Source organism: Martes martes (assembly GCF_963455335.1).
Source record: "Martes martes genome assembly, chromosome: 16".
In the NCBI taxonomy this organism is placed as follows: domain Eukaryota; kingdom Metazoa; phylum Chordata; class Mammalia; order Carnivora; family Mustelidae; genus Martes; species Martes martes.
Window position 1 is genome coordinate 59,629,174 of NC_137904.1, and position 25,402 is coordinate 59,654,575.

General features: G+C 62.6%; 2 protein-coding genes across 2 annotated transcripts in view; one reads left to right on the plus strand and one right to left on the minus strand.

Moving 5' to 3' along the window:
* MYO15B (myosin XVB) overlaps nucleotides 1-20,202 on the plus strand; it is a gene marked incomplete at both ends in the record, with an annotated part of 28,937 nt that extends 8,735 nt beyond the window's left edge. The window contains 48 exon segments of the mRNA XM_080826684.1: nucleotides 290-367; nucleotides 598-713; nucleotides 797-842; nucleotides 994-1,118; nucleotides 1,503-1,620; nucleotides 1,878-2,047; nucleotides 4,738-4,897; nucleotides 5,800-5,857; nucleotides 6,061-6,191; nucleotides 7,094-7,189; nucleotides 7,299-7,534; nucleotides 7,617-7,795; nucleotides 7,975-8,047; nucleotides 8,477-8,638; nucleotides 8,887-8,984; nucleotides 9,086-9,162; nucleotides 9,293-9,377; nucleotides 9,561-9,659; nucleotides 9,786-9,910; nucleotides 10,009-10,188; nucleotides 10,420-10,486; nucleotides 10,628-10,729; nucleotides 10,834-11,032; nucleotides 11,111-11,201; nucleotides 11,316-11,523; nucleotides 11,977-12,089; nucleotides 12,329-12,388; nucleotides 12,942-13,017; nucleotides 13,147-13,265; nucleotides 13,485-13,603; nucleotides 13,690-13,831; nucleotides 14,281-14,392; nucleotides 14,504-14,670; nucleotides 15,059-15,186; nucleotides 15,353-15,416; nucleotides 15,510-15,582; nucleotides 15,991-16,067; nucleotides 17,490-17,566; nucleotides 17,659-17,774; nucleotides 17,868-17,962; nucleotides 18,063-18,140; nucleotides 18,264-18,360; nucleotides 18,533-18,675; nucleotides 18,810-18,925; nucleotides 19,264-19,397; nucleotides 19,583-19,716; nucleotides 19,831-19,971; nucleotides 20,143-20,202. Coding sequence (XP_080682810.1) covers nucleotides 290-367; nucleotides 598-713; nucleotides 797-842; nucleotides 994-1,118; nucleotides 1,503-1,620; nucleotides 1,878-2,047; nucleotides 4,738-4,897; nucleotides 5,800-5,857; nucleotides 6,061-6,191; nucleotides 7,094-7,189; nucleotides 7,299-7,534; nucleotides 7,617-7,795; nucleotides 7,975-8,047; nucleotides 8,477-8,638; nucleotides 8,887-8,984; nucleotides 9,086-9,162; nucleotides 9,293-9,377; nucleotides 9,561-9,659; nucleotides 9,786-9,910; nucleotides 10,009-10,188; nucleotides 10,420-10,486; nucleotides 10,628-10,729; nucleotides 10,834-11,032; nucleotides 11,111-11,201; nucleotides 11,316-11,523; nucleotides 11,977-12,089; nucleotides 12,329-12,388; nucleotides 12,942-13,017; nucleotides 13,147-13,265; nucleotides 13,485-13,603; nucleotides 13,690-13,831; nucleotides 14,281-14,392; nucleotides 14,504-14,670; nucleotides 15,059-15,186; nucleotides 15,353-15,416; nucleotides 15,510-15,582; nucleotides 15,991-16,067; nucleotides 17,490-17,566; nucleotides 17,659-17,774; nucleotides 17,868-17,962; nucleotides 18,063-18,140; nucleotides 18,264-18,360; nucleotides 18,533-18,675; nucleotides 18,810-18,925; nucleotides 19,264-19,397; nucleotides 19,583-19,716; nucleotides 19,831-19,971; nucleotides 20,143-20,202 — 5,520 coding nt within the window.
* Nucleotides 20,203-20,618: 416 nt separating this feature from the next.
* Nucleotides 20,619-25,402, minus strand: part of RECQL5 (RecQ like helicase 5) — a 35,123-nt gene continuing 30,339 nt past the window's right edge. The window contains exons 8-19 of the mRNA XM_080825787.1: nucleotides 24,941-25,159; nucleotides 24,589-24,688; nucleotides 24,430-24,466; nucleotides 24,251-24,309; nucleotides 24,090-24,163; nucleotides 23,627-23,720; nucleotides 23,214-23,348; nucleotides 22,386-22,918; nucleotides 22,145-22,235; nucleotides 21,715-21,939; nucleotides 21,428-21,497; nucleotides 20,619-21,330 (exon numbers count right to left, since the gene is read on the minus strand). Of these exons, the coding sequence (XP_080681913.1) occupies nucleotides 21,230-21,330; nucleotides 21,428-21,497; nucleotides 21,715-21,939; nucleotides 22,145-22,235; nucleotides 22,386-22,918; nucleotides 23,214-23,348; nucleotides 23,627-23,720; nucleotides 24,090-24,163; nucleotides 24,251-24,309; nucleotides 24,430-24,466; nucleotides 24,589-24,688; nucleotides 24,941-25,159 (1,738 nt within the window). The 3' untranslated portion in view covers nucleotides 20,619-21,229. The remainder of the gene's footprint in view (nucleotides 21,331-21,427; nucleotides 21,498-21,714; nucleotides 21,940-22,144; nucleotides 22,236-22,385; nucleotides 22,919-23,213; nucleotides 23,349-23,626; nucleotides 23,721-24,089; nucleotides 24,164-24,250; nucleotides 24,310-24,429; nucleotides 24,467-24,588; nucleotides 24,689-24,940; nucleotides 25,160-25,402) is intronic.

Below are 25,402 nucleotides of genomic sequence, written 5' to 3' on the forward strand. Positions count from 1 at the left end.
AAGCTTTCTTCCTACGTTTTCTTCTAAGAGTTTTAGAGTTCCACGCCTTAAATTTAGGTCTTTGATCCATTCATTTTAGGTTAATTTTTATATCTGATATAAGATAAGAGTCCAACTTCATTCACTTGCATGGGGATTTCCAGTTTTCCCCAGAGCCCTTAGTTGACAGACAAAGGTGGCCCTTTATTTAGCCCAGCGGGGAGAGGCTGGGTTATGTGACAAAGGACCTGCCCCCAGCCCAGCCTTCTCTCTTTGGCTTCCCCTCCACGCCCCACATTGTCTCTTGCAGGTTCACAAGTTTGTGAACAGAAACCGGGATCATCTTGACCCTGCTGTGGTGGCAATGCTTGCCCAGAGCCAGCTCCAGGTACCCCTGCCAGCCCCCTCGGAGCCCCCACCCCTCCACACTGTCCCCCACCTTCTGCCCTGGACGTTCTTGCCCCAAGGGGTAGCTCCCTGCACCTTGGACACGGGCTGAGCTTTCCAGGGTCTGGATGCTGTGGACTGGCCCGCCCTAGCTCCCCCAGGTTGGGGATGCAGGCCGGGCTGTGGACAGGCTTGGGAAGCAAGCCAGCTCGGCCTCCTCTCGCCCCACAGCTGGTGGGCAGCCTGTTCCGGGAAGCAGAGTCCCAGTCCATGGCCGGGCCGGGCAAGCCCACACTGGCCTCTCGCTTCCAGCATTCCCTGGAGGACCTCCTAGCCCGGCTGGGCAGGTGAGACGGTGCCGCCCATACGAGACCCCGGGGACTCGGGGGCTGCTCTGTGCCCACATGACCCTCCCCCCTTCCTCCGTCAGGAGCCACGTCTATTTCATTCAGTGCCTCAACCCCAACCCGGGAAAGGTGAGCTTCCCTCCCCCGCTCCGTCGCCCTGCACCCGGCCCCAGAGCCTTCCGGTCCACCACCTGCCCTGCTCTGCTCAGCAGCTCCCCCGGCCCCCCACGGCTTTAAGCCCCCAACTCCGGCTCTTACTGGCTCTGTTCCACGGCCACAGCTCCCGGGCCTCTTTGATGTGGGGCACGTGGCAGAGCAGCTGCACCAGGCGGGCATCCTGGAGGCAGTACGTACCCGCAGCGCCAACTTCCCTGTGCGCCTGCCCTTCCAGGCCTTCCTGGCCAGGTAGGGTCCCCGGATGGAGACAGCCAAGGGCCGGGACACAGGACCCATAAGGACGGCCCCCTGGAGTGGCTGGCAGACCTGGGGTTCCTTCAGGGTGGAAGTGGACCCTCTTTCCTTGGGGCCCTGAGCCTGGCCTCCACCCGCCTCCTCTCACTGCACTCTCTCCTCTCCCTCTGTCCCTCTGTCCTTCCCTATCCATGACCCCCCTCCCTGCCCACGCCTCCCCCTGCCCCTCTGCCATTCAGCAAAGCTCAGCTGGGGTCTGGCACATAGTAGGTGCGTTGTAAATCGTTGAATGACTTAGGGGCTGGGGGGGTCGGACAAGCGTGGGGGGAGGTCCTCGCTGTGCTTGCTCTGACCTCAGTTTCCCCCTCCTCGGGCCAGGTTCCGGGCCCTGGAGACCGAGGCGCAGGGAGAGTCCTCTGACCGTGCGAGGTGTGGCGCCATCCTGAGTCAGGTGCTGGGGGCCGAGTCACCCCTCTGTCACCTCGGAGCCACCCAGGTGTGTGTGTGTGTGTGTGTGTATGTGCACGCGCGCGCATGTCCATGGCTGGAGAGGGAGAGGAGCATTCCAGAACAAACTCAGGAATGGGTGGTCCTTCTGGGTGGTGAGGCGTTGGGGCGGGCCTGGGTGGCCGGTGTCCCAGGCTCCCCACAAGGATCAGTTGTCCTGCTGGAAGGAAGCAGGCCAAGGCCTCAGGACAAGAGCAGGGCAGGCCTCGGGACCCCCAGCCCGGGCACCCTCACCTCTGCCCCCAGGTTCTGCTGCAGGAGCCAGGCTGGCAGCGGCTAGAGCAGCACCAGGCCCGGCGACGCTCCCAGGCCCTGCTCGCCCTGCACGGCGGCCTGCGCACCTGCATCTCCCGTCAGCGCCTCAGCCGCCTCCTTCTGCCGCGGATGCAGGCTCGCGTGCGGGGGCTCCAGGCCAGGTCTGCAGGGGTGGGTGAGACTGGGGGCCTCCTGCAGGTGGTGGGGCAGAGTGTGGGAGGGGTGGGGCCTCAAGAAAATCTACCTGCCCTGGGGCCTTCCTGTCAGCATCCCCTTGCAGCCTCTGCTTGAATACCCCGAGTGACAAGAAGCTCACTACCTGCTCAGGCCACCGGAACCTGCAGTCTTGACTCCTTGAGTGTTTTCTAGTCTGTTCTCCACTCTGCCCCAAGAATGATCTTTTAAAGGCGTGAATCAGTCTGTGTGAGACCCCGCCTCTCTCTCCAGCCTCTAGGCCGGAATTTTATACTCCAGGCTCTTTGGACTTCTTGTCCTAAGACGGGCCTCCCTGTTCTCACATAATTAACTCCCATTCACCTTTACAGCTTGATGGGAAAGTCTGTGCTCGCTGAACAACAGCTGCTGGTTGACCTTCTCCATTACCCTGGGCCCAGCTGGTGACCCCCAGGGATGGAGGGAGAGATGGTGCCTCCCAGGCACACCGGGGAGATCAGGTGTGACAGTAAACCAGCCACCAGTCACCCCCAAGGTAGCGGTAAAGCACTGAGAACAAAGTGAGGGCAGTGCCCTGGACCCCAGGGGAGACTTCCAAGACCGCGCCCCCACCGCCACTCTCTATTTCCAAAATGTCATCACCAGCTGACCCTCGATCCCTCACACAGTCCTTCCCAGCTCGCCTTTCCTCCAGCCCCCAGGAACCTCCCATCCACTTTCTGTCCCTACGGACTGGCCTGTTCCGGATGGCCCAAGTGAGTTGACTCATGCAGTATTTCCTTTCTCATCTGGCTCGCTGCACCAAGTGGAACGTTCGAGAGGTTCGTCTGCATGGTAGCAGGTGGCCAGGCTTCGCTCCTCCTTGCCCCTGGGTGCGCAGAGCACACCTGAGTCTCCACTCACCTGTCAGCGGTCACTAGGATCGCTTCTACTTTCTGGTGCTCGTGAGTGAGGCTGCTGGGAACACGAGCGTGCCGGTGTCTGCTCAAGTCTCTGCTTCCGGCTCTTCGGGGTCTTTACCTAGGAGTGGAGTTGCGGGGTCATCTAGTGATTCTGTGTTTGGTGTTTTAAGGGGTTACATTCCCAGGAGCATGTTTCAGGGTTCCGATTTCTCTACAACTTTGCTGGTACTTATTTTCCACTTTAAAAAAAAAAGATTCATTTATGACAGAGAGAAAGAGAGCATCAGCAGAGAGGGAGGGAGAGGGGGAAGCAGAGCCCCCGCTGAGCAGGGGGCCCCATGCAGGGCTTGATCCCAGGACCTTGAGATCAGAACCTGAGCCGAAGGCAGAGGCTGAACCCACTGAGCCCCCCAGGCGCCTTTATTTTCCACTTTTTGACTCTGGCCATCCTCGCGGGCACAAAGCAGTACCGCATCGCCGCGTTGATTTTAGTCTCTCTGATGACTAACGAGGTTGAGCGTCTTCTCATGTTTCTTGGCTCGTTGTGGATCATCGTGGAGAAATGTCCAGTCGAGTCCTTGGTCTGCCTTTTCTTCGTATAGCTTGTCTTGTTGTTGGGCTGTGGGAGTTCCTTCTACATCCTGGATATCAAACTCTTTTTTTTTTAAGATTTTATTTATTTATTTGACAGAGATCACAAGTAGGCAGAGAGATGGACAGGGGCGGGGGAGGAGGTTCCCTGCTGAGCAGAGACCCTGATGCGGGGCTTGATCCCAGGACCCCGAGACCATGACCCAAGCCGAAGGCAGAGGCTTTAGTCCACTGAGCCACCCAGGCGCCCTGAAACTCTTATCAAATACGTGATTTGCAAGCATTCTCCTGTTCTGTGGGTTCTTTTGACGTTCTTGGTGGTGTCCTTTAACAAAATATGTACATTTATTATTATTATTTTTTAAGATTTTATTTATTCATTTGACAGAGATCACAAGTAGGCAGAGAGGCAGGCAGGGAGAAAGAAAGGGAAGCAGGCTCCCTGCTGAACAGAGAGCCCGACGTGGGGCTCGATCCCAGGACCCTGAGATCATGACCTGAGCCAAAGGCAGAGGCTTTAACCCACTGAGCCACCCAGGCACCCCTATTATTATTTTTTTAAGTAAACTCTAACCCCAACTTGAGGCTTGAACTCATGACCCCGAGATGCTCTACCGACTGAGCCAGCCGACCACCTCAAAGCCGTACATTGATTTTTTTATTTTAATCCAGCCCACGACTCCTTCACTGAGGAGTGTCATCTTCTCTCTGGACAATTCTCAAAGACATGATCACTTCCGTGATCTCTTATTAGATTTCCAGTGATAGCACTTGTTTCATTTTTTAGAAATTCTGCTTCTTGAGTAAAAATAGGTGAGACTCCTCTCAACATGTGGGTTGATTGATTTCATCTTGTGGTGGGGCAGGGGTTACGCGGATCCTGACTTTGCAGATGAGGACGATGAAACTGAGAGGCGAAGGGACTTAACCACGACCACACTGACCGAAGTAGGGCGGGGGAGTGAGGCCGGCGGTCGGCTCTGCTGCCTGAGACCGTCATCCCCGGTGCCGAACACCTTCTCAATGTACTAGTGCTTTCAAGGTGTCCTATCCTTCCCCCGTGGCTTCTACTAAGCACCCAGGACCCCGCTGGCCCGGGGTCCGTGCATTCGTGTCTCAGCTTGGAGTGTTCGGGTACTGGGTCTGGGCTTGAACTCCTCCCCAACCCCCTTCCCGGCCTCCAGGAAGCGGTACCTCCGACGGCGGGCGGCTCTGGGACAGCTGAGCACCGTCCTGCTGGTGGCCCGGCCCCTGCTCCGGAGGCGACAGAGATTGCAGGTGAGTGTCTGGGAGGGGGCTGCTGGCCCCGGCCGCTCGGGGCAGAGGAGTCAGGCAGCCTCGCTGGCGTCCAGGAGTCCACTCCTGGCCCAAGCGCACGAGGACTGGGGCTCAGAGACCCCGGCCGCCCCAGCTCTTCCCACATCCCTTGCTGCCTGGCCAGGGGAGGCCGGGGCCTTGAGAGGTCACTACCGTCATCCCCGCCCCCCCCCACCCCGAGTCTGACTGTTCCCTGCCTGTCTGGGGTGTCTTCCCTTCATCCCCTCCAGAGCTTCCTCAGGGCTGGGCTGCTTCCCGGTTTGGCCTGATGACTCCAGTGTGAGGGCCATAAAGCAGCTCAAAGGTCAGTGCCCACACACGGCTCCCCTCTTCGGCCCCTCCCTGGCTGGACTTTGTCCCCTGGGACCATTTCTTCCTGCCACCTGCCCAGCGCCCTGGCAGATGGGCAGTGGCTGGTGAGGGCCTCGAAGGGTTTTTGCGACAGGCAGCCGACCCCTCTGGGTCCGGGCTAGTTTCTCGACTGGGGGCCCGAGGGGGCCGCTGGACCGCTGAGGCAGGGAGGAGTTGCCAGGAGGCTCCCAGAGACCCCCCTCACCGGGGCACCAGCTCCGCGTGCATCTCCTCCAGCAGCTTGGGCATCGGCGTGGCCAACTCAGCGGCCCGGCCTCCAGGACAGCACCAGGCATGGTAGGTGGCCTGGAAGCTCAAGGGCATCTGCTGGGTGATGAGCCTCCTGGGTCCGGCACAGCTTGTGGAAGAGTGTGGGGTCCCCGGTGTGCATCCCTTAAGTCCCCCAAGAAGAGGCCTGGGCCACCCTTGGTCTCCCTCTGAGGGCTCTTGGGGTCCTATTTGTGTCCAGGATCAGAATCCTTGGTCTTTGGAGAGATTTATGGTCCTGGGGGTGAGGAGGGACACTGGGTCCCTGTACCCTCTGCTTTAGTACTTGGTCAATCATTCCTCTCTGCCAGGAGCTGGGGCGCTTGGAGATCCCGGCTGAGGTGGCCGTCTTGCTGAAGACCGCAGAAGGTGAGTTTTGGTTCGTGTCCCTCTTACACGACCCCTCCCTCCCTCCCTCCAGTCTCTCTGCTGTGGTCCCTCCCGGTGATGCTCTGGTCTCCCCTGAGCTCCCTCCGCCCTGGGACTGGGGGAGGATGGTGAGGGGCGGAGGTGGTCCATAGCCAGCCTCCTTACCTCGGCCTTTCTGGGCTGCCTCTCGGTGCTACCCCCAGGCCATCACCATGCCTTGGATGGGAGCATCACCGAGTCCATGCCCCCTGAAGTTCCTGCCCGGACCAGCCTGAGCCTCCCGCCCGACATCGACCAGTTCCCGTTCTCCAGCTTCATCTCCGCTAACTTTCAGGTGGGCCCCCAGACTGTGGCTCTTCCTGGCAGATTTCCATGGCTCCCCCGGACATTAGCGCTGCCAGGCAGAAGCTGTGCCTGTGCCCTCTTCCTACTGCACCCATCCTCTCCCATCATGGGGGCGACGGGTGCAGCCCCCCCACCCCCGTTTGGAGAATACCTACTGAAGCGAAACATCTCGCTCTCGAGGGTAATTTAGCTCCGTGATGCCGCACCTGTGTTACACCTGTGGCTCGTCCTGCCGTTGAAGTCGTGTCTTTAGAGTGTGTGTAACGATAAAGCAAATGTCCAGGCTGCCGTGTTGGGTACAAAAGCAGGATTCCAAACCGGACAACAGAGTATGATCCCGGCTTTGTTAAAAGAACAATAGGTGTGGGAGGGCGATGGATGTATCTGCGTAGAGAGCAAGACTGGAGGGGCCCCTGGGTGGCTCAGTTGGTTAATCGTCTGCGTTTGGCTCAGGTCATGATCCCAGGGTCCTGGGCGGGGAGCCTGCTTCTCCCTCTCCCACTCCCTCTGCCTGCCACTCCCCCTGCTCATGCGTGCACGCGCTCGCTCTCTCTGTCAAATGAATAAATAAAATCTTTAAAAAGAAAAAAAAAGCAAGGCTGGAAAGAGAGCCTAAAATGTCAACTACAATCATGACTGGCAGGAAAATAGTAATGGATTTTAAAATTCTTTATCCTTTTCCATGTTTTCTGAGTTTTCTATATGCATGGGCATCAATTTTCTAATCAGGAGGAGCCACGGAGATGCATCCCTAAGGTGGTTTTCCTCGCCAGCCCCTCTCTGTCTCCCAGGGCACGAGCTCCCCTGGGCTCCGCTGGGGCTTCTCCCGTAGGTCGGCACAGACCGGCCAGACTGGCATGTGCTCAGACACTGTCACCCTCGTCCTTGCAGGAGCCGGCCCTGCCCGGCCCCGGGCATCTGCTGGCGGAGCCCCTGACCCGGCTAAATGGGGAGAACCCGCAGCACGCGCTGGATATCAACAAGGTGGTGAGTGACACGGTGGGGAGGGGACAGGGACAGGGTGGGCTGGACCTGTGGGGGGCGGGGGGGGGCACGCCCTGGCTCGTCCTGCCCTCACCTTGCTCTGTGTCTGCAGATGCTGCGGCTCTTGGGGGATGGGTCCCTGCTGCCCTGGCAGGAGCAGAGCATGGGCGAGTACCTGGTGCGGCAGGGCCAGCGCCGGCCGGGGCTGCGGGACGAGATCTTCAGCCAGCTTGTGGCCCAGATCTGGCACAACCCGGACGAGCAGCAGACCCAGCGCAGCTGGGCCCTCATGGCCATCCTGCTCAGCGCCTTTCCCCCCATGCCGCCGCTGCAGAAGCCACTGCTGAAGTAAGGGGCCTGCTTTGCGGGGCCCAGGGAGTGGGATCAGCGGACCGCCCACCCCCACTGCAGCCCTGTGCTGTCCCCACAGATTTGTGTCCGACCAGGCCCCCAGGGGCATGGCAGCGCTATGCCAGCACAAGCTGCTGGGGGCCCTGGAGCAGGCGCACCTGGCCCCTGGGACGGCACGGGCGCACCCCCCCACCCAGCTCGAGTGGACGGCTGGCCGGCGGCGGGGCCGCATGGCTCTGGACATCTTTACTTTCAATGGTGATGCTCCCCTTCTGCTCGGGCCTCTCCCTTCCTGCCTCAGCCCTCCGGCGGCACCCCCGGGACCCTGATCACAGGGTCCTGTCCTGCTCCGGGAGCCCCCATGGGGACAGCAGCCCCTTCCCGTCGGAAGGACCTGCTGCCCCTCACTCCGCCCCCCCCCCAACCTGTCCCTGTAGAGGAGTGCTACTCCGCCGAGGTGGAGTCCTGGACCACGGGGGAGCAGTTCGCCGGGTGGATTCTGCAGAGCAGGTACGGGGCCCTGGGATGGGGAGTGTGGCCAACACAGACCACTGTCCCCTCCTCGTCCTCCCTGCCCACTCTCCTGTCAGGGGCCTCCTGCAAACCCAGGGCCAAAGCCTGCTCCCCAAGGACATTGGCGGGGAGTGGGGGTGTGCAGGGGTAAGTGGGCAGGAGCCAGATCAGACCGTAGGTTTAAGACAGGGAGCAAGAGTAGAGGTTATATCTGTGGTCCAGATTCTAAGGAAACAGGTCCATAAATGAGCACATCAGACCCGATGTGGAAGCAGAAGGTTGTGAGGAGCGAAGAGAGGAGAGTGTCTGAGGAAACCAGTTCCTCCCCCAGGTTCTGCCCCTTCCCCAGCGGCCTCCCTTTGGGGACCCTCTGGGTGGCCCTCTTCCTGGCTGATCACTCCCTACAGCGCCCCTCTTCCCTCCCAGAGGACTGGAGCTGCCCCCCCGTGGCTGGTCCGTGTCACTGCACTCCGGGGACTCCTGGCAGGATTTGGTTGGCTGTGACTTCGTGCTGGACCTCATCGGCCAGACTGAGGACCTGGGGGACCCAGTCAGTCCCCACAGCTACCCCATTGCCCCCCGTGGCTTGTAGGTGCCGGCCCAGCACCCCTGTCCCAGCCTGTTCCTATCTCTGTTCTGTCATAGGTGACCCCCCGAGCCACCCTATCTCACCCCGGGGTTCAGAGGACCTGCTACAGGCCCAGCACCCCCGCACGTACCTCACCTTCTCCCACACCATGGGAATGACCCCCCACACCAGCTTCTTTTCTTTGCCTCAGCCTGGACACCACCCCCATCCAAGGCACCCCCTTAGCTGGGCCCACTGTCTCCCGCAGAGACGAGGACATCCCCCCTGCCCCTGGCATCCAGGCCCCCTCACTACCAGGTCCACCTCCAGGGCCAGCCCCCACACTACCCAGCAGGAACCAGTCAGGTAAGGCCAGAATGGGCACAGTGAGGTTGCCTGTGCGATGGGAATGGGGGTGCCGGATGCCCCATACCCCGGGGGGCACTAACCCTCCTCTGGCCCCACAGGGGAGTCTCAGAACTCAGGGAACCTGGATGGCTTCCTGGACCACCTCTTCCAGCCAGTCCTCTCTCCGGGCCACAGGGTAAGTGCTCCGCACAGACACCTGACCCCGTCCCTGCCCCTACCCCTACCCCCCGGGGCCTCCGCCGCCTCTCCCATCTCTCCCAGGGCTCCGGTTCTGACTCTTTGGCCTGCGGCCTTGGTCCCTTCAGGATCTGGAGCAAGCCTGGGCTCTGAGCAGCCGCATGAAGGGAGGGGGCGCCATGGGGCCCATGCAGCAAGGCAGCTACCCCATGGGTGAGTGTGGGGCCCAGCATCCGTCCAGGGTCTCCCCAGCTCCACAGCATGGGCAAGCACTGCCAGGGACCTCCAGGCAACCGGGGTGGGAGCTCCAGCCAGCACCCTTGTTGCTGGAGGGCTGGAGGGAGGGGGTCTGTGGGCCCAGATAAGGATTGACCCAGGAGGGCCCTGTTCCCTCAGTTTACCCAGGGATGATGCAGATGCCTGGATACCAGCCGGCCATGATGCCTGCCCCTGTGCCCATGATGCCGGCAATGGGCGCAGTCCCTGCCATGCCAGGTAAGACCAGGTGGCAGGTCCCTTTTCAGGCAGGAGCTGGAGGAAGGGAGGTCCTGCCGGGGGGCCTCGGAGTGGGCAGTGGGCGGAGGGCCATGTGCAAACTGGGCACCCGTATGCCACCTGCAGCCATGGTGATGCCGCCGCAGCCGCCGCAGCCGCCGGCGGCACCGCAGCCCCTGCTTCCCAGTGTGGACCCGAGGCAGCTGGCCGCCCAGCAGCAGAGCTTCATCAACCAGCAGGCGCTCCTCCTGGTGAGGGTGGGCGGGGCCCTCCGAGCGCCTCGCGGGGCCAGGTCTGCAGGGCCCAGCCCGACCAGCTCTTACCCAGCCCACCGCCTCTCCCCGCTCAGGCCCAGCAGATGACCACGCAGGCCATGACCTTGTCGCTGGAGCAGCAGACACAGCGGCACCGGCGCCAGGCCCAGGCCCCTGGAGCTGCTTCCCCGACCTCACCCCCACCCGTCGCCCCCAAGCCCAAGAAGCCTCTGGCCCTGCGGCGGGAGCCGGAGCCAGAGCGAGAGCTGGAATCGGTGGGTGCCAGTCTGAGGGCAAGGAGCCGAGGCCGGGCAGGTGGCAGGGTCTGGGATGGAGATGGCAGGTCCCAGGGCCGAGCGGCTATGAGTCCCCACAGGAGCAGGAAGATGAGGAAAAGATTCTTGGGGTCCGAGCCCCAGCGATGGGGTCGGGGGGTGGAGGGGAGGCTGGGGGAGGGGCAACTCGGCTGGCGGGGCTGCCCCTTCACTTCCCCTTCCTGCCCTCAGGAGACCTCACAGGAGCCCCAGCGGCCCAAGAGCTTCCAGCAGAAACAGGACTATTTCCAGAAGATGGGTGAGGGTGCTTGGGGTGGTCGGGTTTCCGCACAGGCCGGGCCGCGTGGGGCACACTCTCCTCCCCTGGGTCCGTGTCGCCCGTCTCGGAGTCCGCTGGGCACAGCAAGGAGAGTAATCGGGCCACCTGGGGCATGTACAGGGCAGCAACAGATCACGGTGAAGACAACGAAGCCTCCGCCCAAGGTACAGATCCCCCAGGACAGGGAGCAGGACGAGGAGCAGGAGGAGGAGAAACCGAGAGGTAGGGGGGGCCGTGGGGGAGGGCCGGGCCCTGTGGGACTGGATGGGGTCTCACGTGTTTCTTCTCCTTCCGGTCAGCGCCCTCCCCCCACCCTCCCCCCGTAGTGACGAGTCCCCCGACACAAGGTAGGGCCAAAGCTGCGCAGAAGGCGGAGGCCAAGCCGGCGGCCCAGGGGGCAGGGCCCGGTGGTCGCCCCACGCCAGCCCCCCACCAGCGGGCCGAGCCGAGCCAGGAGATCCGGAACATTATCCGCATGTACCAGAGCCGCCCGGGCCCCGTGCCCATGCCCGTGCAGCCGACCAGGTGGGCCTCGGGGGCGACTGGGGCTGCCCCCTCCCCGGGGAGTCACGCTGGGGACTCAGGGCCTCTTCCTTCCCTCAGGAAGCCCCCGAAAAACTTCCTGAAGAAAAACAACCCCAAGGACGAGGCTCTGGCTAAGTTGGGGATCAGCGATGCCCACACACCTGCGTCGGTGAGGCCCCAGCCCATCCGGACATGGCTTCTCACCTCGGGGGTCCAGGGCTCTCTGGGGTGAATTTGGCCTTAAGCCTAGACCCAGCTGCGTGCATGCTTTGTGCCTCCCCAGACGCCGTCCCCCAGCCCGGGGAAGGGCCCCGCACCAGCCGTGGCCCCTCGACCCAAGTTCCCACCACAGTTCAGGCCCTCCAGCTCCATCCAGGACAGCCAGGGTCTCTCTGGCCAGACTCCACCGGCCGCCCAGTCACCCTCACCTCCACCAGCACCCCCACTGCCTCCGCCTGAGGAACCAGACAGCCCTTCAGCTGGGCCCCGCAGTAAGGAACCTTCTATCCCTCTCTGGTGGGCTTCACTGGGGCGGGGCAGGGTTTCCAGAAGCCTCTCTGTGCGCAAGGCACACAGGTGCTCAGGGCTCTGGACTTTGGAGCCATGGGCAAGGAGCCCCAGCTTCCGCGTTCCTGTCCCAGGCAGGGCCCAGGTAACTCTGGGGCCCATGTGGCTTTGAGGGCCTGCCCTGGGGTATTGTCCTCGGTGCATCCTGGCAGCTCCAGACTTAGTGGCCCTGCTGACGTGTCAAGGACAGCAGGGGAAGTCTGAGGGCTGGGAATGGAGGCTGGAGATGGGATGTGGGCAGGAGGGAGGCAGCAAAGGTCCATTGGGCAGAGCCCTCACGGGGCCCTGGGGAGGGGGACAGTCTTCTGTCCCCGTGTCCCTGTCATTCTGGCTCTGGCAGCTCCTCGCTGAAGCCCTTTGGCTCCTCCCTCTGCCAGGCTGGATGGAGCCCATGGAGGACCAGGGAGTCTCCACCCAGCTGCTCGTGCCCTCCGGCAGCGTGTGCTTCTCCTACTTCAACCCGTCCTGGAGGTTGTTCCTACGCAAGGAGGTGGGCACGAAGCTGGGGCCGCAGCCGGGCCTCTCCCTGGGCTGGGGAGGGGTGGCAGGCTATGGGTGGGACCCCAGCATCTCCGCCCCCCCCCCACACACACACGGGGGTTGCCTCCCCACGACCCGCCTCATCAGGCCCGAGTTTCCTTCTGGGTCTGGGAGGCAGGGCTGGGAGGTAGGTGGGGGGAGGGAAGGGCACTGTCCCCATCTCTTCTCCTCGTCCCTGCTCTCCCACAGGTGTTCTACCCCCGGGAGAACTTCAGCCACCCCTACTGCCTCAGGCTCCTCTGTGAGCAGGTGAGAGCCTGACCCACCTGCCCCAGGGACAGACACACAGCACCGGCCCCTGGGCCAGGTTACCAGCGGTGCGAGGGGCACAGGCATGAGGGCAGCTGGCACTCAGAGGGCGGGTTCTGGGTCTCAAGTCCTGCCTTCATTTACTTCGTCCTCAGCACACCCCTGAGAGTAAGGACCGTTACTGGCCGGCAGTGAAGGGTTCAAAACAAAGCATACACTGTCCCCAACACAGGCCCTGGCACACAGCGGATGCTCCTGGATGCTCCCGGGATCCTGCCTCTTGCCCCACATTCTGTATCCGTCTCCCCCTGCCCCCCCTCCAGGTTCTGTTCCTTCAGGGAACTGATCTCACCTGACCCAGGAGCAGCAGTCCGCTAGTGCGGGCCGCGGGAGGCGAGCGGGAGGTGGGGGTGGCCCCGGGCTCAGGAGCCCCACATTCCTCCCTGCTTCACCCGTGCCCTCGGGGCTCTCCAGCTTCTCCTCCATGTGTGGCTGCCTCCATGGTGAGCTCTGGCGCAGGGATCTGGTGGTGACCACTTGGCTCTGTCCCCAGATCCTGAAGGACACCTTTGCCGAGTCCTGCATCCGGATATCCCACGAGGAGCGGAGCAAAATGAAAGAGCTGCTGGGTAGGGTCCGGGGACCCGGGAGTCAGGGGCTGAAGTGCTGGGACTAGGTCTGTCTGTCTGGAGGGAGCAAACCCTGGGTGTCCCCCGTGGCAGAGCCCGAAGACAGTCAGGGATCATTCCTGCCCGCAGGAGACCTGGAGGTCGGCCTGGAGTCGCTCAGCACCACCGAGGACAGTGTCAAGAAGCGCATCGTGGTGGCCGCTAGGGACAAGTGGGCCAATTACTTCTCCCGAATTTTCCCTGTCTCGGTCAGTGAGGCTGGACGTAGGGCTGGGGACGTCAGCTCCCCAGTCTGGATCCCATCTTGCTCGGCATGGGCCTTTGTGGCAGGGATGAGAGCTGGGGCGAAGAGTGGGCCCCAATGGGAGGACAAAGAGCAGCACGGGCCCTGAGTAGCCCCAGAGCGTCTTGGATGGTGGCGGGGACCAGGAGCCTGTCTGTGACCCAGCCACCTTCCTTCCGGGCAGGGCGAGAGTGGCAGTGACGTGCAGCTGCTGGGCGTGTCCCACCGGGGGCTGAGACTGCTCAAGATGACCAAAGGCCCCGGCCTCCACCCCAGCCAGCTGAAGACTCTGTGCTCATACAGGTGAACCTGGGCTGGCGGGGGCTCCGGGCTGGGGGCTGGCCGGGGGCGAGCCAGCTCTCAGCTCATGCCTCTCCGCTGGTGCATAGCTTCGCGGAGCTGCTGGGCGTGGAGTGCCCGGGCCCCTCCACCCTGGAGCTGACCCTGAAGAGCGAGCAGCTGGTTCTTCACACAGCCCGAGCGAACGCCATCAAGGCCATGATCGAGCTGTTCCTGAGTGAGCTCAAGAAGGCAAGTGCAGGGGCGCCTGGGTGGCTCAGTGGGTTAAAGCCTCTGCCTTCGGCTCAGGTCATGATCCCAGGGTCCTGGGATCGAGCCCCGCATCGGACTCTCTGCCCAGCAGGGAGCCTGCTTCCTCCTCTCTGTCTGCCTCTCTGCCTACTTGTGATCTCTCTCTGTCGAATAAATAAATAAAATCTTAAAAAAAAAAAAAAAAAAAGAAGGCAAGTGCAGGCCAGGCAGGGGGCTGGCGGGCAGCGGGGCTAGGGGCTGGGTAGGGGGGCTACATCTGGTCTGGCTGGTCTCGGGGCTGACAGCCAAGCTCCGTCAAGGCGCCAGGGCTGGGACTGGGCATTCAGGCCGGGTCCCTGGAACTGTGGAGGGCTGGGTGGGGAGGGAGGCCAACGGGGGGGAGCGGGTGGGTCGGCTCCCCGGCCTGCTCACCCTCCTCCCGCCTGCAGGACTCCGGCTACGTCATCGCCCTGCGAAGCTACATCACGGATGACCACAGCCTCCTCAGCTTCCACCGTGGGGACCTCATCAAGCTGTTGCCGGTGGCCACGCTGGAGCCCGGTATCCCCGGGGGCGGGCAGGGCAGCTGGCACAGGGAGGGCAGCACCTGGCAGAGCCGTGGAAGGGCCGAGGGGCCCGGTGGGTGAGACGCTGTCCTTGGGTGCCTTCCAGGCTGGCAGTTCGGCTCCACCGGGGGCCGTTCCGGACTCTTTCCTGCCGACATAGTTCAGCCGGCTGCTGCCCCAGACTCTTCCTTCTCACCAGAGAGGAGTGGCCGGCGCAAGAGTCGGCTGCAGCCCCGAGAGCCGGGGCTGGCTCAGTGGGAGAAGGCAGCGGAGGTGAGGAAGACGGGACAGGCGGACACGAAGCCTAACTAAGAGTCGAGGATGGAAAGGGCTCAATTGCCCCCGAGCGGCCAGGACCACCTGCTCCCTGGCGGGCAGCGCTTGGCCCGATGCTGCCCTCTCCAGATGTCTCCCCCCCGCAAGAGTGTGAGCCCCCTGCGGGCAGGGGCTGGGCGGTGCGCCCTTCCTGTCCCCTCACAGCACTTACTTGAGTGCTGCCCTAAAAGAAAGCTCAATAAATGCCTCTGGACGTCCCTGGCTTCTGGTGGTGTGCTCTGCCTGCTCCTCTCGGCTCGGGCGGGGCGGGGGCCTGGGCGGGGGGCTCTGGACAGGCCAGTGGACAGTGGGCCCTTGGGTGGCATGAGGTCTCCTGTGCTCTCAGCACGATGCCCGCCCCCGGAGCCAAGCACGCAGCGATGACTCTGTAGCCTACATCTCTCTGTCCGTCGACTCCCACAACTACACCATGCAGGAATTTGCCCTGTACTACTTCCGGAAGCCCCAGACCCTGTGAGTGCCCTGGGCCCGCCCTTGTGCCTGGCTGTCCTCGGTCTCCCTAAAGCGGCCCTCCTGCTCTGAGCCACCAGGCCAGTGCTCTTAGCACCCTCCCTACACAACCCGTGATGGGGGCGGGAGGGCTGAGCAAGCAGGCCTGTCCTTCCTTCTGCCCCCTCAGGCCAGACCATACCCACGGAGGTGCTAAGGAGGAGGCCATGGCCAGCCTGGTGGAGTACACCAAGGTGAGGGGGACAGGTGGGGAAGAGTCAGGCCAGTGGACCTGCATTCTGGCCTCTGTGGACCCCAGACGCACAACCCAGTCTCTTTGGCCACAGGCTCCCATACGAGAATCGCTTATCAGCCTCAGTGATGAGGACGCCAACAGGCAGGCTGTGGAAATCTTCCAGAGTGAGTGACCATAGCATCCTGTGTCCCCATGTCTGTGATGCCTCGGACCTGGGCGCCAGGTCGCCTTCTGTCCTTGTCAACTCAGGGAAGCTCGCTGGTGGTTGCAGAACCCCCCATAGGCCTCACCTATTTCTACTCACTCCCAAGGGGTGGTGGGTCGCATGAAGTCTGTGCAGGAAGGCAGTGCTCTGTCCAGCTGGCTACATGCTGTGTGTAGCCACAGTTGCCCACGGAACCTCTCTGAGCCCTGTTTCCTCATCGGCAAAGCGGAGACTGCTCTGCTCTGCCTGGCTCACGTGCATTTTGGGGAGCAAGGCATGAGATGACAGGGAAAGCTCTGTCTAGCGACAGCATGGACCAAACAAAACCAGGCCCCCAACCCAGCTCACCATGCTTCTCATCCTGCAGCTCTGATGCAGTTCATGGGGGACCTGTCTAAGCCCCGGGGCAAGAACGAGATGGAGCTCCTTTACAACCTGCTGAGGGTAAGCAGGAGCTTGTGTGCTGAAAACTTTGGGGAGACTGTGTGTGCCTTGAGGGTCTGTTCCTGTCTTCCTGCCTGGGCCTGAGTGGCTTCCCCCTTCCCTTAGCCACTAGTCATTCAGATCATCCAAAAGTACTTATTGAGCACCTATTACATGCTGGGGGCACAGCAGCGAGCCAAGCAGGCTCAGTCCCCGCAAAGTTTACAAGCTAGTGAGAGGAGACATCTGGTAAACCACGACGCAACGTGTCTAAGAGTAAAAGGTGCTGCGGAGACCGATACAGCAGGGAAGGGGCTGCTAGAATGCTGAAGCTTGGTAACAAGGCGATCCTGGAACAGAGATGTGAGGGAAGCTGGGGGGAGAGGCATGTGTGCGTTGGGGGCATCACCTGCAGGCAGAGGGGGGCAGGGGCAACAGTCCTGGTGACAGTGGGCCTTAGCACCAGCAAGGCCAGCATGGCCAGTGCGCCCAGTGAGTCAGGACAGAGTGGAGGATGAGGCTGGAGGGAGTCGGCAGGTCCAGGTCACGGCAGGCCGTCGTAGGTTCCTGTTGGGACTCTGATTTCTCAAGAGACGTGGGCAGTCAAGGGGGTTTGCAGAGAGACTGGCTTACCTTTTCAGGGGGCGCAGTTTGCCACCCCTCCCAGTGCCAGAGGACGTTATTGCAACAATCACAGGTGAGGGATGGTGCGGGCCAGGCCCAGAGGTAGCAGCTGCGGGGAAAAGACTCAGCAACAGGGTTTGCTATGAATTGTACGTGGGGTGTGACAGAGAGGTGCCAAGGATGTCACGGAGGCCTTGGCCAGAGTAAAGACTGTCTTCGATAGGGGGCCTAAGGGAGGAGCAGGTCTGGGTTGGTGCAGGAGTCTTTTGGACATAGGAAGTGTGCAGTCCAGACTTCCAAGTGGGGGGCCTGGGTTCAAGGGAGAAGTCTGGGTAGTCATCAGCAGGTGGGAAGAGCTGAGATCAGCAGGGTGTGTAGACTGAGGCCCAAGGGCACTGAGGCCCTGGAGGTCAAGGAAATAAGGGGAGCCAGCAGAGAAGACAGGGCTGAGCGCAGCCCGTAAGCGGACGAAGACAGTGACTTAGAGAGTGACCTGTTGGACACAGCTGTATCCAAGACCGAGAGGTGGCCCCAGCCATGGCTGTTAGTGGGATTTCTTTTTTTTTTTTTTTAAAGATTTTATTTATTTGACAGACAGAGAGATCACAAGTAGGCAGGGAGGCAGGCAGAGAGAGAGAGAGGGGGAAGCAGGCTCCCCGCAGAGCAGAGAGCCCGATGCGGGGCTCGATCTCAGGACCCTGGGATCATGACCTGAGCCGAAGGCAGAGGCTTAACCCACTGAACCACCCAGGTGCCCCGTTAGTGGGATTTCTGAGTTCAGCTCCCGTGTCACCCTGCCCCGCTCTTCGGTCCCCACAGCTGTGCCGGGAGAACAAGAACCTCAGGGATGAGATTTATTGCCAAGTCATCAAGCAGGTGACCAGACATCCTCAGCCGTGAGTATGCGGGGCTGGGGGAAGTGGCGGGGGGGCAGCCGGGGCAGGGGCCCGATCTTGCCGGCCTGAAGCCCACACTCTCCACCCTGCAGGGAACACTGTGTCCGCGGCTGGAGCTTCCTCAGCCTCCTGACCGGCTTCTTCCCCCCGTCAGCCACGCTGATGCCCTACGTGACCAAGTTTCTGCAGGACTCGGGCCCAAGCCAAGGTGCCTATGGGAGGGACTTCCCAGGCTGGGGTCTCCACAGCTTGGGGAGGGGTTTGGAGATGCTGGTGACCCCGGCCCGCTTCCCCTCTGCAGAGCTGGCCCGGAGAAGCCAAGAGCACCTCCAGCGCACAGTCAAATACGGGGGCCGCTCACGGCTGCCCTCCCCGGGCGAAACTCAGGCTTTCCTGGTATGGCAGGGTTGGGTACAGGAGGTTGGGCATTATGGGACTCCCTGGTGGGGACAGGGAGTTGGGGCCTCCGGACTGACCCTACAACCTGCCTTGGCAGAAAGGGCAAGAAGTGCGCTCGCTTCTGATTCACCTGCCAGGGGGTATGGATTACAAAACCGATATCCGGACTTTCACGGTGAGCATGGGGCCTGGGAAGAGGGGCTGGGAGAGACAGGAAGGCTTGTGGCATCAGTTCTGGGCACCCCCCGCACCCCAGCCTCACAGCCCCGCCACGCACGGCCCTGTCAACATGCCCCAGGTGGCAGCGGAAGTGCTGGAGGACCTGTGTCAGCAAATGGGCATCACAGACCCCCAGGAAGTGCAGGAATTTGCCCTTTTCCTCATCAAAAGGGAAGGTGAGCCCCTCGCCTGGGGAAGTGGGGGGGGCAGGTTGGATTCCAGGAGGCAGCTGACCTATCGGTCGTATGCCTACGAGTGGGGCAGGTTTCCGGGCTGGGGCTGGCAGGACTGCGGGCAGGACTGGCCCTGGATGTCAGGGCGGGCTGTGGACCTGGGCTCCCCGTTCAGGCGAGCTGGTGCGGCCCCTGTGGCCCCACGAGTACCTCAACAGCGTGGTGGATCAGGACGTGAGCCTGCACAGCCGGCGGCTCAGCTGGGAGACCCCGCTGCACTTCGATAATCCCACCTACACCACCACCCACTACATGCAGGTCAGCTGCCACCCCCCACTCACCCCCCCGGCCCCCACCAGCTGGTGGCTGGACCCTGGGCTGCAGCTCAGAGGAAGCCCTGCCCGGGCGGGGGCCCTCCAGGCCTCCCTCCCCTCACGGCCGCGCCCCCTCAGGTGCTGCAGGACTACCTGAAGGGGAAGCTGCTGGTGACCCCCCAGGCCAGTGCTCGGCTTGCCAGGCTGGCCGCCCTGCAGCACTGCAGCAAGGCCCAAGGGGCCCACCTGGCGGAGTGAGTGCTCACACGGCCCCCCACCGCCCCCCACCCCTGGTCCCTGCTGGTGCTGGGGCCCACCCCAGCACATACTCCCCGGGCCTCTCCTTCAGTTCCCCCCCCCACCCAGTCTTCCAGTGCCAAGGCCACTCGACTTGCACCCTTCACGACCTTAACGTCACGGGCCTGGAGTTGTGGAGGCGGTGTATCCCTGACCTCCCCACCCCGAGCTCCTCATAGGCAGGGCCTGGGCCTCATTCGTAAGTCTGGATTCCCGATCTCACCCACGGTAGCCCCTGCCCGTTCATTGAGCACCTGCTGTATACCCAGCCTTGAGCGACCACTCTGTGTCCTAGGCGAGACCTGCTGGACTATTTGCCAAAGCCGCTGCGGTCGCAAGTGAACGCGTCCACCGTGAAGAACCTGATGTACCAGGAGCTGAGGCAGCTGCGAGGCTGCAGCTCCCAAGAAGCCCAGATCAGCTTCATTGGTGGGTCTGGGGCCCCGGAGTCGCAGGGGCCGAGGCAAGAGGCCCAGAAGGGAAGGGGTCGGGGGGCCTGAGGAAGCCTCCCTACTTGCCCGGCCCGGCCCGGCCCGGCCAACCGAGGGGCCCACTCGGGCAGGTGCCAGGGCGTGAACGGCCAGAACGCTGACCCCGGGCCCCTCCGTTCCCAGAGGCTGTGAGCCACCTGCCCCTGTTCGGCTACACGGTCTATGTGGTGCTGCGGGTGAGTCAACTGGCCCTGCCTGGACCCAGCCTCCTGGGCCTGAACCGCCAGCATCTCATCCTCCTGGACCCCTTCAACCAGGTGGGCCGGGATCCTGTGCCTGTGCTGGTCCCAGCGCCCCTGCACCATTGTCCCATCCCCTCTGGCGACCCCTCCCCGGAGAGAGGCCAAGCTCCGCTGTCTCTGCCGCCCCAGAAACCGTGCTGCTCCATCGCCCTGAAGGACCTGCACCAGCTCCACCTGCTGAGCCCCCTGGAGAAGAAGGGGGCCCCTGGCCTGGAGCTCAACTACGGCTCGGCCGACAGCCCCCAGACCATCTGGTTTGAGCTGCCGAAAGTGAGTGGCCGGGGCCTCTGACGACAGCCTGGCAAGGCGGGGGGTGCCTGACCCAGGCCCAGCATGCCCGGAGCCTGTCCCCATGCTCATGGCTCGGGGGTGCTGCAGGCCCAGCGCAGAGGTGGGGGCACACCGGGGGGCCCTGTCCTCACAGGCCTGTTTCCCGGGCAGGCCCAGGAGCTGAAGGACACCATCGCCTTCCTGAGGGACAGCAGCCTTGCTCCCAACTAGTGGCCAGCCTCAACCAAGAGGAATGGGGGAGGGGAGGAGATGAGGAAGGGGCCCCTCCCACATCCCAGTCGGACTGGGAAGGTCTCCCTTGGTGCTGTCAGGCCATTTTGGTTGGGACGTCCCCACCTGGCTGTTCTGGAACCTGCCACAGCACAGCGCTGCTGACCACAGTGGAGGCCACGGGGCAGGAGCTACTCCAGTTGATACCGACTGAGAAGGACGACACCAGGACCCCCCGGGGTGGGGGCTGCAGCGGGGGCTGCAGGAGCGGGCTCGGGCATCTGATGCTGCCCAGGCTGGGCGAGGGGGATATCCAGCCATCCCCAGGCCCAGGCCCGGCATGAGCACGAACCACCCAAGCCTGGGGGAAGCAAACAGTGAGAAAATAAAACTCCCAAGAGAAAAAGGCCATGTTTTGTGGGCGTGTGTGTGTCAAATCCAACAGGACTTTATTTCTCTGCTAAGTCTCTGTCCAGCCCAGCCTTCCTGACCAGGAGCTGAGCAGAGAGCAGGGCCCAGCTGCTGCGCTGCTCCCGAGCTCTGTGCCTGGGGCCAGGCCAGAAGCTGGCATCATGAGGGAAAGGGCTAGTGGGCCCAGAACCCGAGGCCAGCAGGGCTCTTCCTGAAGTGGCCCCATGCCTCGGACTGGTGGCCTCACCCCGGCCTACAATTCAACCACAAGAGGCAGAGGGACCGCTCTTCTCTCCTGTTCCTCTGCCAGCAGCCACCACCCCCACCCCGCCACCTTCTAATCTGGGGATCTGGTTCAGAAAACCCAGCCGAGAGAGGCAGGGAGGCTAGGAGGAGGAAGCCCTCAGACCCTGCAAGCAGAAGCGGCCGGCCTCCGGCCTCGATTTGGCAGGTGACTGGGGCCATCTCCAAATATGGCTGGAAGATAACGGACCCTGAGCAACGATGATGCCCCTGACGCCTGCAGGCTTTCCCCCGTCCCTGTTCCTGAGTGAGGCCCAGGCTGGCCCACAGCTGAGGCGGGGGGAGCACTCTGGCCCTAGCGGGTAGGAGCTGGTCATCTCTGTGGGTCGCACAGACCATGCCAGTCAGCTTCACTCTCGCACCGGGCCCGACCGTGGAAAAACTGCTTGATGAAATCCTGGGCCTCTTCCTTCACTACAGATTCGGGAAGGGGGAACCTCAGTGAGGGCCAGTCCCCTCCCTGCCACCAAGCCCCGCAAACACCTCCTGGCCTGGTGACGTGGGCACTCACCGCTCCTTCCAGGAGAGGCCTTCTGCGTCAGCGAGTGTGAGAGGTGGCGGGCAAAGGCTTTAAATAATTCCTGGAGGCAGAGGGTGACAGGAGCCAAGAGCACGGACCCCTGACCTGCCCCCCACACCAGAGGCCCTCAGTCATGACCCAGGGGCAAGGCAGACCCCAGGGAGAGAGGCAGCCAATCTCAGGGCTAGCCTGCTTTGTCCTCTGGCTCTGTTCCCTGCCCCCACGGTACCCAAGTGTCCCAGGCCCAGGGGAGGGCAAAACCCACCCACCTACCCTACCTTGGATGCAAACTTGCCCTCCTTGTAGAAAGGGGTCAGGCATTTGACCACAACGTTTGCGGCCTCCTTGAGGGAGATGCCAGGGGCTGGGAGAAGGCAGGAGTCTTGCACTGTGGGGTTCAAGATGCCCGGCTTGCCGGCCGAGACGCTGTCCTCGGCCTCGGCTAAGATGGAAGCATTAGCTGAGGGGCGAGGCCTCTTCTGAGCCCGGATCTCTGGGTTCTCCTGCGCAGGACCAGAGTGGAGAGTCACTCTTGGGTTCCCCGTCACGGGCCCCTTCCCTCATTCTGGAAGACTGGGTCCCCTCTAGCCTGTCCCGTCTATCCCTGGGATGTAAGAAGAGACGATTTTCCCCAAACCCCTCATCCAGAGAACAGATACTGACCTGCTCTGCAGGCCTCCTCCCCTGAGGCCTTGTCCCTATCAGTACCTGCTGGGGTCTGGACCGCTTGCCCCTGTGGGTCTCCTCTGAGGGTGTGGGCTGGCCTTCAGGGGGGTCCTGGTCTCTGAGTGTGCAGGCCCTGGCGAGAGGGGAGAGCAAGCATGAGCACTCCAGCCACCAGCTGTGTCCCCAGCCAGCCAGCCCAACAGAGCGCACCCCAGGACGGCCAGAGCTACAAAGGCCCAGTTAGCAAAGAGGCAGAGAATTTCAGAACCATCAGGGCCCTTACCTTGGCCTCTCCCTGGTGCGCTCCTTGGTCTGGGAGGGCGCAGCCGAACCCCCCAGGGCTCCATCCTCCTCTCCTGAGCACTTTTCCGGGGCTGCTGGGGGTCCCCGCACTCCCTCGCAGGAAGGGCCGGCACCTTCTGCCCCTGGGGCTGAGGTGAGGGGAGACGGGCTCTTGGCCCCCTGGCAGAAGCGGGCGATGTTCTGCGAATCCTTGAGGGCCGCCGCGGCGAGGAGCTGCTGCTTCTTGCTGGCCCGGGCCTTGGCACCGGTCTTCGTGGAGGAGCTTTTCACCTTCTCAGGGGAGGACCCCCCACAATGAGCACTGCTTCCAGGGGCCTCTCCTCTGGGCCCGGGGAGGGGCTCACTACAGTCCTCCCGCTGGAGGCCACAGGGCTGGCTGGGGGGCTCCTGCTCACTTCCCCGCACAGGCCGGGGGGCTCGTTCCTTGGCGCACGTCTTCTCCATCAGCTCAGTGGCCGTCTGGAACGAGCAGGAGCCTCTGGGGAAACCAGCTCCCACCCGCTTGGGTTTGGGCTGTGAAGAAGAGAGAGGTCTGAGCGCACTCACTGGCTGGTCCGGAATGGCTGAGCTGGTGGGCTCTCAGGAGGAGCGGAGGGAGAGAGCCGGCAGGACACTGCGGGGTGAGGGTCAGGCCGAGGACAGAGGAGCTGTGGGGGCTGCAGAGGGGAGGTGGACGGCCTGCCGCGGGGCGCCCCGGGCCAGGGCTGCGGTGCCACGAGAGGGCAAGTGGCCGTACCCTGGCTGAGGACAAAGGACGCAATGCCTTTTTCTGACCCAGGTTTGGGGTGGATGGCAGGACGCTGCTCACCGAGTACACCTGGGAGGCTGGCCGGATGTCATACTCGGTGGGCTCTGGGGGCTGGGCCGGCTCACTGCAGCTCCTGGCAGCACCTCCCATGTCATAGAGCTGCCCATCCTTGGAGGCTCTGTGGATCTCAGCCACCTGAGTCAGGGATAGGCAGGGATGCCGTGACACCCACTAGCTCCTGAGAACCCCAACCCAGGCTTTCCCAAGTGGGCTTCTGGGGCTTGTGGCTGCAGGTAACTGGCCAAGTTCTAGTCCTGATGGGGCTGGCTGGAAACACCTCCAGCTGGCCAAGAAGGGAGTTCAGGCTGCCTTGTGTCAGTGGCCTGCTGGCGGGGGGCAGGCAGGCAGCCTGGGAGGCTGGAGGGGTTGTCTCTCCCACCCCAGCCCAGAAGCATGCCCTGCCCAGCGCCCACCTTCTTCAGCACGCTGGCCTTGTACAGGTTGGCCGCCTTGGCATTTCGGAACATCGCGTGTTCCAGCTCCACAGCCTTGGCCTGGAGATCAGGTCTGAGGGTAGGAATGAGCGTGAGGCATCAGGCGGGCCTGAGCCCTCTCTCTGTGGAGCTCCTATGGGATTCTCCTTGGGGTCCCTGGAGATGACTTCAGGGCCTGGTGGGCATGGCCTTAGGCACAAGGATCCCGACCTGGACCCCAAGCACCCTGGGGCTTACTGTCCAGCAGGCACTGGCAGCCCCTCAGTCCTGGTGAAGCCTGCCCCCCGCTGGGACGGTGAGATCTGCAACCACTGGGAGAAGGATGGGTCACAGTATGGGGGAGGGGGGCCCAAATAAGCCGGGAGGGATGGGGGTTCTCGTGGTCTACAAGGAATAGGAGCTTGGGGAAGCCTCTTTGGCCCCTCTGACCCGGGTCACTCACCCATGGGTGGGGCCTGTGGCTTGGTGGTTACTGCTCAGAGCCTCCTCCAGAAGTCCCAGGCAGTGCTCCCGGGCCTACACAAGGGAGGGAAGTTGGTCACTCAAGCCCAGGGTTGGGGAAGGAGTCGCGGGGGCCGGTGTGAGGGGCTGTCCACCGCTTACCTTCACAGTGAGTCGGGGGATCTTCCTGCTAGAAGCCTCTTTCAGGGGACAGTCCTCATCTGGGGGGAAGAGGGGTGGGTCCTTCCACTCTACCTCTGCTTTCTGGAGTCCCCAGCCCCCAATGAGACACTATACCCTAAGAGTAGCCCAAAAGCCCCTAGGGACATTTCTGTACTGACCTGGAGGTACAAATTCTTCTATCTTGGAGTCTTTGCCCTGGGAGATGACATGAAGGGACTATAAGGCATCTTGCTCAGCTCTAGGACAGGCCCCCGTCCGGCACCAGGGAAGGGGCTGAGCGACTGTGAATGGGGGTCCCAGGCCCCCATCCCCTTCACCTTGCGTAGGCTCATCTGCTTCTGGTAGAAGAGATTCCACTCCCGCTTGTGGGCCTCATCTCTGCCCTCGTCCCCACTGCCTCCAGAACCTTCATCGTACCTAGGGGACAGGCTAGGTGTCAGCAGCCCTGGGCCTGGGCTCTGTCCTCCTGGCACACTTCTCTGGTGGGGCACTGTTGTCTCTGACAGCCCGGCAGGTAGGAGGAACACTAGGCTCCCGGCTCCGACACTGTCCACAGGGACAGGGAATGGACAATGGCACTGCGGCGCCCCTGGTCTGGCCTTGGCACGAGGGGGAGGATGCTGGCCTATCTGCTGCAGGTTGGGGGTCCCTGACTTCACAGTCCCTCACCTGCTGAAGCCCCCATAGCCCCGGCGGCCTCCTTCATACAGCTCAGGGTCAAAGCCATTCCCCTGGGAAGGCCCGATGCAAGTCTTGTTCCAGCTGCTTCTGTGCTCCAAGGCCTCCAGCTGCTTCCGCAGGGCCACAGGGTCCCGGCAGTGGTCACAGCCCTTGGCGCAGGCAGGGGGCGCATCCCCAAAGTACTTGGCAATGGCAGCATGGCGGCACCTGGCGGAGGCAGCACGGCAAGGGTCAGGGGTGAGGGACCTAGGCAGGCCAGTGTTCATCTCCCTACTCCCTACACTCTGGCTGAGGAGCCCTATGTGTGGGCACCACACTCAGTATCACACACACCTCATGCTGTCCGAGCCTGGCAAGGCATCACTTGGTCACCCATTTTACAGATGACAAGGATGAGGTGAAGGAGCTTTCTCAAGGTCATAGAACATACCCAGTGGACCCAGGATGTGG